This window comes from Cydia fagiglandana, chromosome 8, assembly GCF_963556715.1.
Source record: "Cydia fagiglandana chromosome 8, ilCydFagi1.1, whole genome shotgun sequence".
Lineage (NCBI taxonomy): Eukaryota > Metazoa > Arthropoda > Insecta > Lepidoptera > Tortricidae > Cydia > Cydia fagiglandana.
This window is the reverse complement of record NC_085939.1, coordinates 16,436,683-16,455,202: the sequence shown is the minus strand read 5'-3', so window position 1 is coordinate 16,455,202 and position 18,520 is coordinate 16,436,683. Positions and strand designations below refer to the sequence as shown.

General features: G+C 38.0%; 2 protein-coding genes across 3 annotated transcripts; one reads left to right on the top strand and one right to left on the bottom strand.

Annotated features, from left to right (window-relative positions):
- The first annotated feature begins 54 nt into the window (after positions 1 to 54).
- On the top strand, positions 55 to 10,968 carry LOC134666819 (clathrin light chain). 2 transcript variants are annotated; one of them, XM_063524134.1, is made up of 6 exons: positions 55 to 300; positions 551 to 691; positions 8,039 to 8,150; positions 8,608 to 8,619; positions 9,674 to 9,862; positions 10,840 to 10,968. In XM_063524134.1, exons 1-6 carry the CDS (start codon positions 135 to 137, stop codon positions 10,844 to 10,846), a joined length of 627 nt encoding a protein of 208 aa, XP_063380204.1. In that variant the 5' UTR covers positions 55 to 134; the 3' UTR covers positions 10,847 to 10,968. The 2 variants fall into 2 exon arrangements, with proteins under 2 accessions (XP_063380204.1, XP_063380205.1); XM_063524135.1 differs by lacking the exon at positions 8,608 to 8,619.
- Positions 10,837 to 12,686, bottom strand: LOC134666789 (phosphatidylinositol N-acetylglucosaminyltransferase subunit A). The gene is made up of 2 exons (XM_063524085.1): positions 12,535 to 12,686; positions 10,837 to 12,441 (listed from the first exon to the last, which is right to left on the bottom strand). The coding sequence occupies exons 1-2, from the start codon at positions 12,538 to 12,540 to the stop codon at positions 11,134 to 11,136; spliced, it is 1,314 nt and encodes a 437-aa protein (XP_063380155.1). The 5' UTR covers positions 12,541 to 12,686; the 3' UTR covers positions 10,837 to 11,133.
- Between the last annotated feature and the right edge of the window lie 5,834 nt (positions 12,687 to 18,520).

Sequence of the window (18,520 nt, the reverse complement as noted above, 5' to 3'; positions counted from 1 at the left end):
ATACAGCCTATAATTAAAATGTCGATGTCATTTTCATATAATTCTATCTTGTCTATAGTTGTATTACTTGTATTAGTAATCGACGTTTTTTGTTCACTCCGTTGAATTTATTCCAATTAGTATTTTTATTCAATATGGATGATTTTGGTGATAGTTTCGTTCAGCCTGAAGTAGATCCTGCGGCAGAGTTTCTGGCCCGCGAACAAGATCAACTTGCGGGGTTAGAGGATGAGCTGGAAACCAGTGCTCCGCCCCCTGTTGTACCTGCGCCTTCCAGTGATTTGGGTGATGATTTTGTCCGTAAGTATTAAGTTAATAAATGTAGACTTATACCTATCTATTCATATGTGCGAAATCTTCACTGAATAATCTTTACTATTGCATTTTTCAGTACACGTATCCTACCTTATTTTAATTTATTATTTTTTTTCACCTGAAATTTTTGCATAAATCCCTTCCAAAAACATTATGAGACAGACAAGGCAACAATAGATGAGTTGAATGTATTAAGCAAAGTCAGTGTTCAATAAAATTCTGTATTTATTTCAAGAAATACCGAGCACAGCCACACTAGAAGCAAATGGTATGCTGGAGGAAGACCCCGCGCCATCGGTGTTCAGACAGGAGCGAGAGGAACCGGAGAAGATAAGGCTGTGGCGCGAGGAACAGAAGCTCAGGCTTGAAGAGAAAGGTCAGCTTGAACTTTCAACTCACTAATACTAGGCATGCCTCACTCTGCGATTTCGTCGAGTCGCTGCAAGTACATGCGGCCCACGCCAATTCTGGTGTCTCGCAGTAGTAGTAGTCTGTCGTAATAGACACATTTTGTTAGAGAGTGAACCTTCTGGGCCCAGTTTTATAAAGTTACAAGTTACAAGTTTACAGGCGTTTACTGGCAACACTTGCTCCGTTTTTTACAATTTGCGTTTTATAAAAGTACTGTGTTACAATTTTACAGGTTACAGGTACAAGTGCCTGTAGCTCAACCATAGACGAAAATACGGGAGTTTTATAGTTTTAAACTCATAATCGAACAGGCGTTTTATAAAAAAATTGTAAATTACAAGTGTAGATTGGTACACTTGTAACAAAAACTTACATACGTCTTGAGTCCTGTAACAGCACAACAGCAGTTACTTGTAGACTCGCTTTCTGAGAGATTTTAAACTTTACTCTTTATTGTTAAGCACCAACGCCAACGATTGTGCCAGGGCATGCATACTTTTCCATGCACTGACCTTATCAGTTTTTGTTAATGTATCTGAAATATATAGTAAATAGGAAATAAAGTGACAATATGTTTGATATTGATTTTATTGACGATTCGTTTTATTTTATCTACTAGGAAATGGAAAGAGATTATTACCGATATTTGTCGTTGATTTATTAGCATTCGTCTCTTTATATAAGTAAAGCTTGAACACGCCAAAACGTGGGCACACATTTTTGCTTATACATTTTGGAAAGGGTGGTTAAATTTTATTACTTTACTTAAATTAAAATCGCTATAGTATGAGGAATATATGATACCACAATAGTTGTCAATTGTATGATTCGTTTTCATGATAACGAGCTTTAAACAATAACTGAGCGAAATCACTTTGCACCAATAGAATTGGAAAAGTCGATTAGGCTAAAGAACCTTGTGAAAATGTTAATATATCGAGGATCGATTAGTTTTTGTGTTTTTGAAATGTTGCGGAGACGTCAATGAATGGAAAGACAACCAGAAAGCAGAATAACACGAGATACAAATGAGAAAAAAAAAGAAACTAGGAAAATACAGCGTTCTTACATAAAGACCGAAACCAAATTTTTCTTATGTTGCAAAAAACGTACAAATATCTCAAATTTATGTACAAAAAGAGAAGTCAAGTTAAATTAAGAGCTAGCAAGAGCTTATCTGCTCCCAAAATAGTGGTGCTAAATGAAATTTGTATGCAAAATGTAGGATATTAAAACGTTTGATCATTTTTAACGTATTTGAGCGTGTTAGGTGTTAGACGATGGTTCTATAGAAATACATACTTCAAGCAATACACAAAATAAAAAGTTTGACTTGTATGAGTTGCTAATACATTCCCGAAGATTGCAAGATAAAAATAATGCTAAGTATCCCCATTATTTATTGGTTGAGCCAGCTACTTGTGATTGCATCAAGCGACGCCGTTAATTGATTCGCATAAGGGACATTGACTATAGAAATGTATGCAAGAAACATTTGCGAAAATGACCTAAACCTATTTTAAAGAAGCCACAGCTCACAGTTACTATTTTGGTAGCATTCATCGTGTTGTCATTACACTATAACAGTGACGAAGGGGTATTAACATGATGGACATGCTGACAATGCCAAAAGGGTACTTTTGGCGGATGGTAATAAATGAAGGCGGATGGCAATGGTGTGACGTTTAACGTCACATGTAGATAGGGATAGATAGGTTAGAAATGCAAGTTTAATTTAGAAAAGGTATTTAATATTAATTAAAATTACAGGAAGTTAGCTAGGGTCGTGAGTCCGTAAAACTGAGCTGACACAGAGATAGAAATATAGAAACAAGTCCTTAAAAGGAGGCACTTTCCTGGAACTCTACATCGTAGGCGGGCCGTTGTAGATGGCTCCGCGGTACAGCGCAGGAGTCCCAGTTGGTCCAGAGTAGACTAGGATGGCTTCCCGCTGTGGTTCAGGATCCTCAGCTCGGAACGGAAACCTTCCGGGATACAGAGCTTGCGCATAGCGCAACCCGGGGTAGTGCAGAATAGAGGGTTTCAGGCAGGGTGCAGGTAATTTCAATCCCAGACTTGATCCCTAGTGATATTGGTCATATTAGAATATGCACACAACAGTGACTGCTACATCCGGCCCACAAGGAAAGAAATATCAGGAAAGTTAACCTTTCAGCATTATTTTAGTGTTCACGGATGAAGCAGTCAGAAAATAACAGATTAGTTAACAGTATAAAAGAATACAACGTAAAATTATTCCTAGTAGTAACTTAAATTAAAGATTCACAACACTTACCCGATCCGGGGAAATGTACACAGCATAATACCAATAAGGCACGATCTAGATAGATTAATTTAGGTAAATTATATTATTTTAGAGATATTTAGTATCTTATTTGCAAGAAATTGTCGTAAATGTTCATCAATTTTCTTCAAGTGACAGATTCCAGAAAACTATTTAAAAATGTTTTAATTTTTTTTTACAACCGGCCAGCACAAAACGCTTAGCGCAAACGAGGTTTTAAGCAAACCGTTACATACCCCCCTTTTTAGGTTAGGATTTTTGCTAAGAAAATCCGCTGCTATAAGTCTCTATTTTACTTAATAGAAATACAAGTTATCAATCAGGCTTCAATCACAAGATACCTCTTCATACATACAACACGCAGACAAACAAGCAATAAACACTACAGAAAAGTGTTTTTGCGTCCATACAGACTGAGTATTTTACTTAAGCTAGTATAAAATACTCTCATATAACTATTAATAGATGTTAAATTCGTCTAACTCTAAACCTCAGTATCCAAGTTATTCACGCATACTATTCTTTATCATAAAACTTTGTAGAAGTCTTATGTTCTAATATAATAGGCAAACAGCTCATTAACCGGTAGGGGTTAAAAGCAAATTAATTTTTCGAACTTTGTAGAAGTTCGTTAACCGGTAGGGGTTAATAAAAAATTAATTTGTACCTAATAATTAGAAAATTTAAAGAACATGATAGCGGTTTAGTTAGTATGAGTTCCATGAGGGTAGTTTTAGGGAATTAGATTATAGACGTAGAGATATATAGCAATAAGGGAAGAAATTAATTTTAACACTTTAAGGATGACAGCATAGTCTGAGACTCAGAAAGGCTATCCTTGACACCATTTAGATCAATCGCAGGCTCTAAATGAGATTCTAAAATATCCTCAGGAGGTATATTCAATTTTACAATCTGGCTCCGAAGATCTTGTACTAAGCCAGCTGAACCACCCCTTAGAATAACCTCGTATTCTAATTCGGCCTTTTGCAGAGATAGAAATTTAATAGGATACGCCATGATCAAATCAGACGAATTAGGTGAGTGTTGTGATTACTCAGGTTTTACAAAGGTTTACACAGGTAGAAAAAACAGTTTTAGTTTCGTAGTACGTGGCTTACAAATTTGTTAGGAAAGTGAAGCTACTTTATAGTAAGAAAAAACAAAAATGAACAGATAAATATAACCACGTACCAAGGAACTGCTCAAAACAAACTTAAACTAGGTAGATATGACTGTATAGAAACTAGAATGACTAATGATAGTAATGAACATCAGTGAAAACTAAAAATAAAATGCTAAGGACCTGTTTCGGTAGTGCTCAGCTCAGTTAAACCTAGTATGGGCGCCAATGTGACGTTTAAAGTTCCAGGTTTATCATTGAAAGCTTTAGACTATTGCACGTTGGGCGCTAATGTGACGTTTAGCGTCACATGTAGATAGGGATAGATAGGTTAGAAATGCAAGTTTAATTTAGAAAAGGTATTTAATATTAATTAAAATTACAGGAAGTTAGCTAGGGTCGTGAGTCCGTAAAACTGAGCTGACACAGAGATAGAAATATAGAAACAAGTCCTTAAAAGGAGGCACTTTCCTGGAACTCTACATCGTAGGCGGGCCGTTGTAGATGGCTCCGCGGTACAGCGCAGGAGTCCCAGTTGGTCCAGAGTAGACTAGGATGGCTTCCCGCTGTGGTTCAGGATCCTCAGCTCGGAACGGAAACCTTCCGGGATACAGAGCTTGCGCATAGCGCAACCCGGGGTAGTGCAGAATAGAGGGTTTCAGGCAGGGTGCAGGTAATTTCAATCCCAGACTTGATCCCTAGTGATATTGGTCATATTAGAATATGCACACAACAGTGACTGCTACATCCGGCCCACAAGGAAAGAAATATCAGGAAAGTTAACCTTTCAGCATTATTTTAGTGTTCACGGATGAAGCAGTCAGAAAATAACAGATTAGTTAACAGTATAAAAGAATACAACGTAAAATTATTCCTAGTAGTAACTTAAATTAAAGATTCACAACACTTACCCGATCCGGGGAAATGTACACAGCATAATACCAATAAGGCACGATCTAGATAGATTAATTTAGGTAAATTATATTATTTTAGAGATATTTAGTATCTTATTTGCAAGAAATTGTCGTAAATGTTCATCAATTTTCTTCAAGTGACAGATTCCAGAAAACTATTTAAAAATGTTTTAATTTTTTTTTACAACCGGCCAGCACAAAACGCTTAGCGCAAACGAGGTTTTAAGCAAACCGTTACAATGGACTGGGCCCATATCAATGAATATTTGAAAAAGACACCCGTTAAAGTTATATTATCAACTTATCCGCAAATAACTCTGGCTTGGACTACTTAAGCATACAGTAATCATGTCGTGCAAAGTGCCTGTGTCCTGGTCATCACGAAGTCTGTGACATGTCAAATCCTGAGGTTGAAATGATAGTCTAGTATATTAGCATGATAAACTATAATATTTTCAATTATATTCAATATATATTTCGCTCCATTAGACCTTTATTTTCTATTTATTTGTAATTTTATGTGCCCACGTTTTGGCGTGTTCAAGCTTTATAGTGCATTCACATTATGGTAAAGTGTACTATTCATAATTTTCGATACACACCGTATTTATCTTTAAGCCGCTACCGAAACGATACATTTTAATGTAAGAATGTGAAAGAGTGTTAGTTATTTACATGTTATTTACTTATTACGTAAATATTTCATTAAATCTAACTTAATCTGAATCTGAAAACGGCCCAAAAAGTATATCCTTGGCATGGAACGCCGCTCTCAACCACTCGATTTTTCCTTCATTTCTGGCCATTTTTCCAGTAATTAATATTTTACAGCAAACAAAAACACATAATGTGCACATAATTTAGTAGAGAACAGAGTATCTATGACCAGTGAACGCATATATTTAGTATGGAAACCGACTTTAGGAACATTACCGTTCAAATTCCTGGGCCAAATTAGCACACATACAAAATTACGCCTACATTTAAATAAGACGACGCGTTTACAGAGCCTGTAATCAAAGCTGGTAAACAAAATAATAGTCATCTTTATTACACTAATGGTACATAGCTAAGTGTAGATGAAATGCATATAATGTCAATAACTACCAATCAGCGACATTAATCCGCTAATAACCTTCTTGCTGTACGTACTGGCCGCTGAGAGTTTGCGGTTCACATTTGATTAGAATATGACTTGGACAGGGATAGGTTTATGCCATACATTGAAAAACCAGTTAAATAATTCACGTATTATAATTTAATGCAGATTAAAAGATAACTAGTTAAAATGTTGTTATGAAATGACAGACTAACTCAACATAAGTAAATATATCATTGTTGTATAAATGTATTCCGCTATAATAAGTATTTTGTATATTTTATTATAAATTTGTATGGCAGTGCGAAGTCACGTTCAGGTATAGTCTGTCCGTTTTTCTAAGATCAAGTACGCCATTGTAAATGTATGGTAAACTTGATCTTAGAATTCGGACTGGCTACAGCCTGCAAAATTTACATGGGTACACGAATCGGGTCAAAAATATTTGAATAGGCGGAGTCACAATAAATCCCCACTTTCAGTTCCAATGGAAATATTTTATATGTATATAGCCGGTCAAGCAAGTTTGTCAGTAGAAAAAGGTGCAAAATTAAAATTTTGTATGGGACCACAACCATTCGCGCGCTTACATTTTCTAAATTTGCCGCTCTTTTATACTGACGGAAATGGCTTGAGAGAGAACCTACATATATGTGAAGGTAGAGGGTGGATTCGAATGATCAACATTTTCAGATAATGTGTGTATTTGTTAAATTAATTCAGTGGAAGTGTATCTACATATAGGATACCGGGTATGATTATCCCACGAGTTATATCTCATGAATAGAACATATTCTAGATATCTTTCCAGGCATCCACTTAATTTCATGTCTCTATAATTGGACAGCTTTTTTCCATAGTTCTCTGCGAATAGCATCTTGTGGGAATCTGAATGGAAAGTAATGTAAAATGATAATATCAAATTTGATTATGAATTTAAAAGAATGAGGTAGTTTTTTTACAGCTCCGTCTCATGAAATAAAAAAGGAAAATACAAATCTGTAAGAAAGAATTCATTACCTACTACATTTATAATTATATAGAAAATACCTAAACCAAGTACAAGTTAATAAAATAGTCTACTTCATTTGGCATAACACCATCCCTATTATCCTCGCAATTTAAAAAGTCGTATGTTGTTATGAAAGTCGTATGCAGTTGTTACGTTTTAGCTTAGCACGGTAGTATTGAAAACAAATCGTCATGTTTATTCCAAATTTTACTGAAGTTATCTGTTTACTACAAGTGAAAAGTGATTCCACTATCCTTGGTATGAACTAAAATAACTTCTGCACCACTTCACGACACATGAAGACATTTTTAATTACAAAAAAACGTTGTTTTTATAAATCAATTTGGCCATCCGTCACTGACTGTCATCTCGGACGAACTGAAGTTGCGAATCGAATAGTTTGTAAGCACCGCCTACAATCGAATAGTTTACGTTGGGTCATAACTGAGCGGACAGAATACTTCCATGTATATCAGTTCGCTGTCTATGACACACGTTTTTTTTTTTAAATAGTGATGTCCTTCACACCTGTAGATTTCACATGTAATCGAGATTGACCGTGGTTCTTTACAACTGTAATTATTTATGTGTATTTATAAAACACCTGTAGCCGTTCACAGTGCATTACAGGTGCCTGTAGCCTGTACTCTTGTAACCTGTAACTTGTAACTTTATAAAACTGGGCCCTGTACGTCTTTAGCGCTTCATGCCTAACCGCTGAACCAATTTGGTATGGAGTACTATGGAGATTGTTAAAGCAGGACTAGTTCAGATAAAATTGTTAATATTTTTATATACATACATAAAAAATTGAAAGAGACAAGTTCAAATAATTATGATGGCAAAATTTTGTTTACAGATGCTGAAGAGGAAAGAAAAAAAGAGGAGATGCTTAAGATAGCAAAGAAAGAGCTTGAGGACTGGTACAAGACTCACGACGAGCAGATTGCCAAGACCAAAGCAGCTAACAGGTAGTTACATACATTCCAATTTATTGTGGTATTCTAAATATTCTCTAGTCTTTTATCTGTTTTGCACTTATATCAGATTTAGTATCACTCATCCCGTTCCAGAGGGCCTGCCGCAAATAATGAAACTGCAAACGAAATATAAAAGAGCAATAGAGAACAGATCACAAATTCTCAATGGTAGGCTCTCCGTAATTCATCCCAGTCATTTTTAAAGACTTTATGTCTGAAGTCCATATTATATGCCTTCTTCTCCAAACTTCTCAAAATTTTGTATATTTTGTATCTAATGATTATATTTTCCTTGTTTTAGTTACACTGAGTCATGAAGTATTTTGTTCATTCAAATGTTCCCACATATTTACTCCAATAGTTACTTATAGTTAGTAGAATGCTTGTGACCTGGCATGCCTTAATCCAGTTATTTAATATCTGTCTGTTTTCTTTCCAATGCTGTCAGGGAGTCCGCTAAGTGAGTATTGTATATTTAAGCCACAACTACGCTAACAAGAGGTGTTGTTGGGACTTACTTGTCCATACATTTTTCCAATAATGTGGACAACCATACACATGTATGGCAGAATCTGTTTTCTTTCTCTTCTGTAATGTTTTCCGTTTTTATTGGTGTTGGACAACAGAGAGTCAATGTTTTTTTATGGTCATGATCATGATGGTTGCTCGGACATCTGGTAAAGGAATATTTTGTACTTTATTGTATTTAAATATTTGTGATCACTACTGTTTCATGAATATAACTGCGGGTATCATGCAAATCACTTCACTTTTAAACTAATTAATTGGTGCCATTTTTGATTTCATATCATGCAATATTGTATACTTATCCAGTTGTTGGGTGTACTCTAATAATTAGTAATAATAAATAGTGTAAGGTATACGTTAATAAATTTAAATCAGGAATGGAAGTGCACTGAATATAACATACCTATATCCAATTGATTTAGGCGCATTTGTACAAATTAATATTATTGTGAATTAATTAAAAGAGATTTGATCTCTCATTTTATTAATAATTTATTATGCCAAAAATATATTATACAGTATAAGTACCTGATCTTATTTTCTGTGTCTTAGTGGTGTGGAAATATATTTGTGGAACATTAGCTTGGACCCAGCAGTGTGACTGTTTACAACGACTTTAATTACTGCTATCAATTTTTAACCATTGACGTATATCTCAGGACGGGCCTTACGGGCACTAAAAATGGTACTAGTTCAGCGGTGTCACTCATGAATACCAGCCAATCGTGCAGTCTATCGCAACTAGTCGCGATCAATCGTGGCAATCGTGCGCGTGATGCGAACTCATCAACCGATCGCGTTGTCGTACGGGCCCCATTCATATTGCCCGTAAGGCCAATCCTGAGATAACCGCCAATGTTTTTAACAAGTTTACCGCAGAAGGTTACGTAGGTCTGCTATTAAAGGCACGAAACATTCATCACGGCACTATATTATTTGTGGGCAGCCCGCTCATTCGGCAATGTTAACAGATGAATGTGGTACAGGAACGCGGAGCGTGCGCTGGCCAAGGGGTCGGAGAGCGGCGTGGAGGAGGGCGGCGAGTGGGCGCGCGTGGCGGAGCTGTGCGACTTCGGCCCGCGCCGCGGCCGCGACGTGGCGCGCCTGCGCGGCCTCGTGCTGCAGCTCAAGCAGGCCGGCGTGCGGCCCAAGCACCCGCCCAGGGCTGCCAAAGTGTAAGGATGTGGCTCTAAACATATTTTAACCTTCAATTTATAAGCCCAGATAAGTAATGTAATGCATGAGTTTGATTGCCCCGATTTGTATGATTATGATTGAAAAAAATGTCTTGACGATTACTATACACTTGTTAGATTATAACCCCCTTATTCACAATAAACGCGCCACAAGCCTCAATTAGCTAATGATCGTTATTAGATTCTGTCTGCTCTGCACACTAGCTTACTTTACTAAGAATGTAAATAAAAATACGATTCATAAAAATATAATTTTTCACCACACCAGCTCGGAAAGGCTTACTTTGCACTTTAAAAACTGATAGCAAAGTTGCATTTTATTCACATGTGAGGCAAAGTAATCAAATGCAAATTTTGAGTTGTTTAAATATATTTGCTGGTAGAATTGACTTTTAAACGACGATTTTGGATGATAAATATTTATTAACATTCATTTGGATTTCATTTGGTTTGATTTTGTTTGATATTTTACATTTAATATTTGCTTCGGTTTGGTGTGGTGAAAAATTTTGTGTTTCACTCTGGGGCAAATTTTGTTTAACCCTCGTGCTTTGAAACCCTCGCATCGCTCAAGATTCCATTTTTCGAACCACTCGCTACGCTCGCGGTTCAATTTTGGCATCTTTCGCTTGCTCGGGTATCAATATTAGCACGAGCGGTTAAACAACAACTTTGCCCCCTTGTAAAACAAATAAATATTATTTTGCCAAGGTACACAATTAAAATAAATAAAATAGCTTCAGTAATTGTACTTAAAGCACTATTGCTTACCCTTTGAATGACATTAAACAATAATATAAACATCATTCATGTACAATTGTACAGTTTGGTGCAGCCCTAGTTTCCTTTGACCCTTTTGAATTATATGACTATGACTTACATTCCAGTACTATTGGTACTGTACTAAGTATTTGGCTGTATGACTTATTTTGTAATAAACATTTTTTTTTTCACAGGGCCTGAATCAACAGTGAACTAGCCTAATACTTTGCTGTAATCAGTCTCTGGTTGAATAACCTAAAGTAAATATAGATAATGTTAATGGATGCAATATGTTATAAATAAATAACAATCATTGTTCAAAAGTGCTATTTGTCCAACTGTTATTTATTGAAATTATTATTTTATACTTAATTATCAATTGTGTCCACTATTAGGTAGTGGGTCATCATAATTAATTTCCACTATTTTGAGTATTATAAATAAATCATTCCAAAAAATTAGTTTTTAACTATTTATAATATAATTCACTATAATTTTAAATCCCTAGCTATATCTATGTGCTTTCTCTTATGTACCCTTTCTATTAACTGAAGTAATAAATACATGAGACTTATAACTAAAAGGAATGGCCACACGCCACAAGAAAGATAGCTCTTCAGTTGTTCTCCTAATGGCTTATTTCTGTTTTGTAATATTTTGTCATAAACTATCTCTGTTCTCCTAGTGATGTCCATCCAATTGTACATGTTTCTAACCATCTTGTTGCACTCAAAAGGGCAAATAACTTGACCAGTCTTTATGTCAGTCATAGCCAGTTGTATGCCTTCAACAAGGCTAGTAACATTAGGTTCAGTGAGATAAATCATGTTGCTCGGTAATACTTCTGGAATGCCTCCAACTTTAGTGGAGACAACTTTCAGCCCGCATGATGCAGCTTCCACAATAGCCATACAGTATGCTTCTGTAAGTGAGGTGTTTAAGAAAATGTCCCCTTTCACAAGTACATCTCTAACTTGAGAATGTTTTAAGCTTCCCAGTAATGTGACACAGTCTTGAAAACCTTTTCTTTCCCTGACTTCCTGCAGCAACCACATCTTGGGCCCATCACCTCCAATAATAAATCTAAGTTTAGGATACCTGGGACACATTTCTGCTATCACTGCTGCCATCAAATCTACACCCTTTCTGTACACCATCCTTGACACTATGACTATGGTTATCATATTTGGATCCCTTTTGCTTGGGTCTGGGGTGAAGTTATATGTATCTACAGCGTTAGGAATAACTGACACTTTGTGGGCTTTAACTTTGGCTCTTAGCACTGTGTTTTCCTTTCCTGTGTGTGAAACACAAATACAATGGTCACACTCGCACAAACACATTTGCAAATACTTATTAGTTAAAACTGCAGATGTATCAGCAAAGCCAAACAGACTGTGATCTGTAAATACTGTTTTTAAACCTAACAATTTTCCTATAATAGATACCTCATGTCCCATAACACTAAAAGCAGAGTGTCCATGAACTATTTCAATTCTTTCCCTGATGAGAATGTAACGGATGAGGGATAGATTACAAATCATGGTTGGAAGTATGCACTGAGCATACATAACCTTTACAGGCAAGTAGTAAACCTTGAGTCCTCCGGTCATGTAGCGGACGCCGACGCGCTCTCCGTAGGAATGAGTAATCACTATGACTTTGTGGCCCTCTTTAATCAAACACTGAGACAAATTGAATATGTGCTCCTCGACGCCACCAGTGTTGGGGAAGAAAAAGTCTGACGCCATACAAATTACGTGTCGTTTACGACGCTTCCTTTTCCTCATTACTTCCTGAAAATGAAAATGGGAAAAGCGGTTATGAAAACTATAATTTTGAAACCATTACTGGCATTGATAATGTGAAGATGTTTCACTCAGCCTTACTTTCATATTGATGTAATTGCTTTGTTATCTCGATAGCATACTAAGCACTTTCATTATATCCCTTTTTAATTTAAATATTTACTATATAAATTGATTTTATCCTTTTAAATTATCACTTCCATCCATGTAATCAAGAAGATGAAGTTTCGAATTTGAGAGCAATTTTGACAATGGTGTGACGTAAATGAAGCAGTTATCGCGTTTTAAAATTAAGGTGAAATAGAGTCGTATCATTTAATGGAATTCATTGGCATTAATCCAATTGACTCAAATAGACTCAATCCAATCGAGCTGTCAGCTGTCAAATTGTGCATGTGCATGGCATGTGCAGTGCAGTGCAAGTTTCAATCTGGACAGAAGCGCATTGAGTGAGTCTGTACGGTTTTTAGGTTATTATCCTTATAAATAAAACTTTCCTTCCTTACGTATACTTGGTGACGGTTTATTAACAACATTAGTTATTTCTAAACTGTAACACATACAAATCTCCTGGCCTGAGAGTCAGTAACACAGTGATGTCAGGGAATGAGAAGGAGAAGCCGCCGGACCCCGGTGGTGGCAATTCCACGGATTTGACGAATGATTCTGTAGCAATGGATATTGACACTCAAACAAGGAAAAGAAACGCTAAATCTCTGGAATTGACACCAACCGACTTGTCCCGTGAACCACATGAAAAAAGACCAACACAGGGTGACATGAGCAATGCATCTATTTCCACTTTATATAAACACCCCGACCTTGATAACGAAACACGTAAGTACGACACTAAAGATAGTGGCCCATTTATAGTGCATATCTCACGAGTAACTGAATCTCCTAATGCGGGGTCCTCTCTCCAACCCATCAGAATAGGTCAAATTTTCGCAAAGGACAGTGTTCCGGATATCAAAAAAGATGGCATCAAGTCTCTTGGTCGTAATCGCGTTGCGGTCGAATGCAAATCGGCAGATGCTGCCAATAAGCTAACTGAAAACCCCTGTTTAGCTCGTAATAACTTAACAGCGTCGATCCCGTCATACCACGTGTCCCGCATGGGGCTTGTTCGCGGAGTCCCAGTAGAATGGTCAATGGAGGAATTTGTCTCGGCTACTGATTTAAAAGAGGGAACTGGCAAAATTCTAAAAGCTCGCCGCCTTCAGCGCAAGGTCCTCAAAGAAGGCAGTCCACCATCATGGGTCCCGACCCAATCTGTGGTTGTCACAGTCGAAGGACAAAATTTGCCATCTAAGATTTATGCATTCTACACATCACTAAATGTGGAAGTATATGTGCTGCCAACTATTCAATGCCGGAAATGCCTGCGATTTGGTCACATTCAAACACAATGCAGATCAGATGCGCGGTGCTACAAATGTGCCAAAAAACACCCCGGTGACACCTGCAACATTGCTCCGGAACATATTTCCTGCCTTTTCTGCACAGGTCGCCACCTTGCCACAGATAAAAACTGCCCAGAATTTGGTAGACAAAAGGCGATTAAACTGTTAATGTCAGAGCAAAATATTTCTTATCAGGAGGCTGCGGCACGTACTCCCACCGTTCGGAAAACATACTCTGATGTTACAAACACCATGTTCAGCCCTGTAGCTCCAGAAGCCCCTCGTCACTCTCTCTCTTCCGATTTGGCTCCCTCTGGTTCACAAGCCGTACCGATTGCTTCTCAATCCCGCCGCCAGACTATATACCGACCCGTTCGACCAAGGACTCCTCTGTCCCCCGGTTATGACCGCGTTGCACATCAAAATATAATTTCTACTCCCTCGTCTCAACTACCAAATGGACACGCTCTTTCGCTTCCCCCCTTTGATAGCGAGCCCTCTAATGACAATAGTGTGTCACTTATGTTAGCTCTAATGCAGAACTGGGTCGCCATGATTAGCGACTGTATACCGAACAACGTTGCCCATCATCTTGCTGCCATCAGAAAAGAACTAGCTTCAATCAAAGGTCCCTATGGCCAATATCCTACAGTGGAATAGTCGTAGTGTAAATCAAAAAAAATCTGATTTGATCAACATAATCAACGAGCACTCTGTGACCGTTGCGGCCATTTCGGAGACATGGCTGAGACCTGGATCTCGTTTTAAGATCTCTGGGTTCTCATGCCTCCGAGATGACCGCAATGACGGTCGTGCAGGTAGTGCATTACTGATTAATAGGAAATATCCCTTCACACAAATTCATCTTCCCCCCCACTCCGATGAAATTAACGCTGTCGCAGCTAACGTCATGGGTATAAATATTATATCTGTTTACATTCCTCATCCAAATTTAAATTTAATTCCTGATCTCTCTACTCTCTTTTTTTCTGTCCCTCATCCCCTCCTGATCTTAGGCGATTTTAACTGCCATAACACCTCTTGGGGTTCTTCATACAGCGATATTTTCTCCTCATTTCTCATTGACCTGTTTGATGATATCAATGTAATAATTATTAATGATGGTACTCCCACTCACCGAGTATACCCTGGGCAGAACCCCAAGTCGGTCTTAGATCTGTCTGCATGCTCTCCTAATCTTTCTAGTCTGCTCTCCTATCAGGTTCTAAATCAATCTTTCGGAAGTGATCACTTTCCTATAATAATTTCTAAGCCATCTTCAGTATCTCCTCTTCCATCTCCGGAACCTCTTTTAAAATATAAGCTTGATAAGGCTGATTGGCCCAATTACTCAGCTCAAGTTGAGGAAAAATTAAAAGTATTAGATCATACAATAAGTCCCCTTGAAAAGTATTCCTTGTTTAAATCTATAATTCTAGAAGCAGCTGATAATCATATTCCTAAGAAAAAATCTTCTAGTTCTAAATTACCATCCCCACCTTGGTGGAATTCGGACTGCACTGCAGCAGTTAAGGAGAGAGACGATGCAGAACGGAGGTATAATTTGACTGGACTCACAGCAGATTTTACTTCTTTTAAAAAAATCTCTGCCCAAACCAAACGCCTTCTTAACAAAACAAAAAAGAAGGGATGGAAAGGATTTTGCGAAAGCCTTAATCCTAGAACCCCATCTTCACTGGTTTGGAGAAATATCAAAAAATTTCGAGGATCTTTTAAGTCCGATCCCTCATCATCTTGCGATCCATCTACCTGGCTGGAGGAATTTGCAAACAAACTTGCCCCTCCATCTGTCCCAGAAGAGAGGTGTATAAATCCAGCTTCCGTTTCACATCTAGTTCCATTAGACAACCCCTTTTCTATCTCAGAACTTGACATGGTTCTAACCGGTCTCCGTAACAGCTCACCTGGAGAAGATGGAATCCCGTATTGCTTCATCCAAAAATTGAGCCCCCCTTCCAAAGACCACCTTCTAAAACTCTTCAATTTGTTCTTCATGTCCGGCGAAGTCCCTGAGGATTGGAAGTCCCAAGTAGTAATCCCAATCTTGAAACCAGGCAAAGATCCTCGCCAAGCATCTTCCTACCGCCCTATCGCATTATCTGCAACGATAGGAAAGATTTTTGAACACTTGGTGAAGAACAGAGTGGAATGGTTGGTTGAGAGTAAAGGAATTCTAGCTAATACCCAATTTGGATTCCGCAAGGGAAGAAGTACCTTGGACAGTTTAACCATTTTAACTTCTGATATTAGACTGGCCCTCTCTAAGAAGCAGCAACTTGTTGGGTGCTTCCTAGATATCTCATCTGCTTACGACAATGTGCAACTCCCTCTGCTCAGAGCAAAACTGCTACAGCTGAGCATACCTGCGAGAATTGTACAAATTGTCTGCAGGTTGTTCATGGGAAGAACCATTAAAATTAGAACTGGGAATACCTTCTACCCACCTTTAACAGTATGGCAAGGCCTCCCCCAAGGCTCCGTTCTCAGCCCTCTTTTATATAACCTTTATACATTTGATGTTGAGCAATCTGTCCTCCCCTTCTGCAACATCCTGCAATATGCCGATGACTTGGTTGTCTATACCGCAGTTCACAATTTAGATGAAGCGTCTTCTAGATTGAATGAGGCCCTCGTGTACCTCAAAGACTGGTTGGATGAGCATGGTCTTTCACTTTCACCCTCCAAATGTTGCACAGTCACTTTTACCCGCCGCCATGCCATTCCTAATATTATTCTTCAATATGAAGACCAGATTATTCCCAACAGCAGCAGTGTAAAATTTCTGGGTGTTATTTTTGACTCCAAAATGACTGGCGTTCCACATTTAAAGCATGTCATTGATAAGTGTGAAAAAGGCATTAATGTGCTCCGATCCCTTTCTGGGGTCTGGTGGGGTGCTCATCCCTACTGCCAAAAACTTGTTTACAATGCCTTAATTCGTAGCCAAATGGACTATGGTACATTTGTTCTAGAACCATGCAATAAAGTAGCTCTCAAGAAGTTAGATGCTATCCAAGCCAAATGTCTTCGGATAATCCTTGGTGCCATGAGATCCTCACCAAAGAATGGCATGCAGGTTGAGTGTGTGGATCCTCCTCTTTGTCTCCGCAGGCAACTCCTTGCAGACCGATATGTTTTGAGGGCTTGTTCATTATCCAGCCACCCCCTCATTCCTCGCTTAAAGGCTCTCTCATCTTTGGTATCTGTAAATGCATATTGGACTCATAAACAAACACCAAGATTCATTAACAGCTTCAGAAAAATTGAAAACCTCCCTTCCTCACTTTATAGCACCGACAAGAATCCAATATTTGAATTTGAATATAATTGTTTCACTTTCCGCCCAAATGTAATTTTAGATTTTAATATCAATAAAAATGATCTAGGAGCTAATATTAAATTAAACAAAGAATTAGAAAAATGGCCAGACTTCTTACCAATCTACACAGATGCATCAAAATTAAACCCCAATAGCTGTGTAGGAGCAGCAATCTGGATCCCTAGATACCGCATTCTTTTATCATATAAATGTCCTTCGCAGTCCTCCGTCTTCACTGGGGAATCAATTGCCTTAATGGAAGCAGTTTCATACGTTGAGTCTCACAAAATTCCCAAAGTTATCATTTTCTCTGATGCCAAAAGCTGCCTCCAAGCCGTATCTGGTAACCAGCTCAAAATGAAAATGATTTCCCCTTTCATCCTGAAGCTTAAACAATTACTATACAGATGTGAAGAAATAGGCTTACAGGTAACATTGATATGGATTCCGGGTCACTGTGGGATTAACGGCAATGAGGATGCCGACATGTGGGCTAAGCAAGCCACTCTCAATGGATCGGAGACTCACAACATGGTTCTCGCATCTGACTTAATGATTAAAGCTCGCCGTGACTTAAGGGATGATTGGCAACAATTATGGGATTCCTCTAGACGACATGTAGGGAAACACTACGGAAATATACAGCCAATTATACCTCATAAACCATGGTTCTTCCGTTTTCGCTCTGCATGTAAATGGGCCACGTCTACACTTTGCCGGCTTCGTTTGGGTCACGTCTGCACTCCTGTATTCCTTGCAAAAATTAGGGTGCGGGATAGCTCTTTATGCGAGTGCGGTCTTGACGAAGGAACGACGGAACACATTTTCTTTTCTTGCAACAGACTTAACCACTCTTTATATGATATTTTACCGAAAAATATTCCGCGGCCTATCAATTTTCAAACGCTTCTGGTTCTCATGGATCCTCCCATCACTGGAATTATTCTTAAACACATACAAGAAAATAATATAAAACTTTAACGGCTTTACTTGCTCTACTCTTTCTATAATACTTGTCATCTTATATCTATTGTCCATTTCTTATTTTTCTCCTTATGTTGGCATGCTACCTAACTGTCAAAACTATCACCTTTCCCGCTCTTTTTCTAATAAACTGTACATTATGTCTTGTGTTGTCTGTGATGTCCATAACAATAAATGTTTTTGTTTTAGGTTCCCAGCACAATTCCTATCACCAAATCAAAATTATTCACCGAACATTCTTAACGTGCGTGGTACGTCTTAAAACGTCGTCATTGGCAAAATCCCTCCTGCCAATACACACAAGAGGGGAAAGCCATAAAAAAAAAAAAAAAAAAAGTTT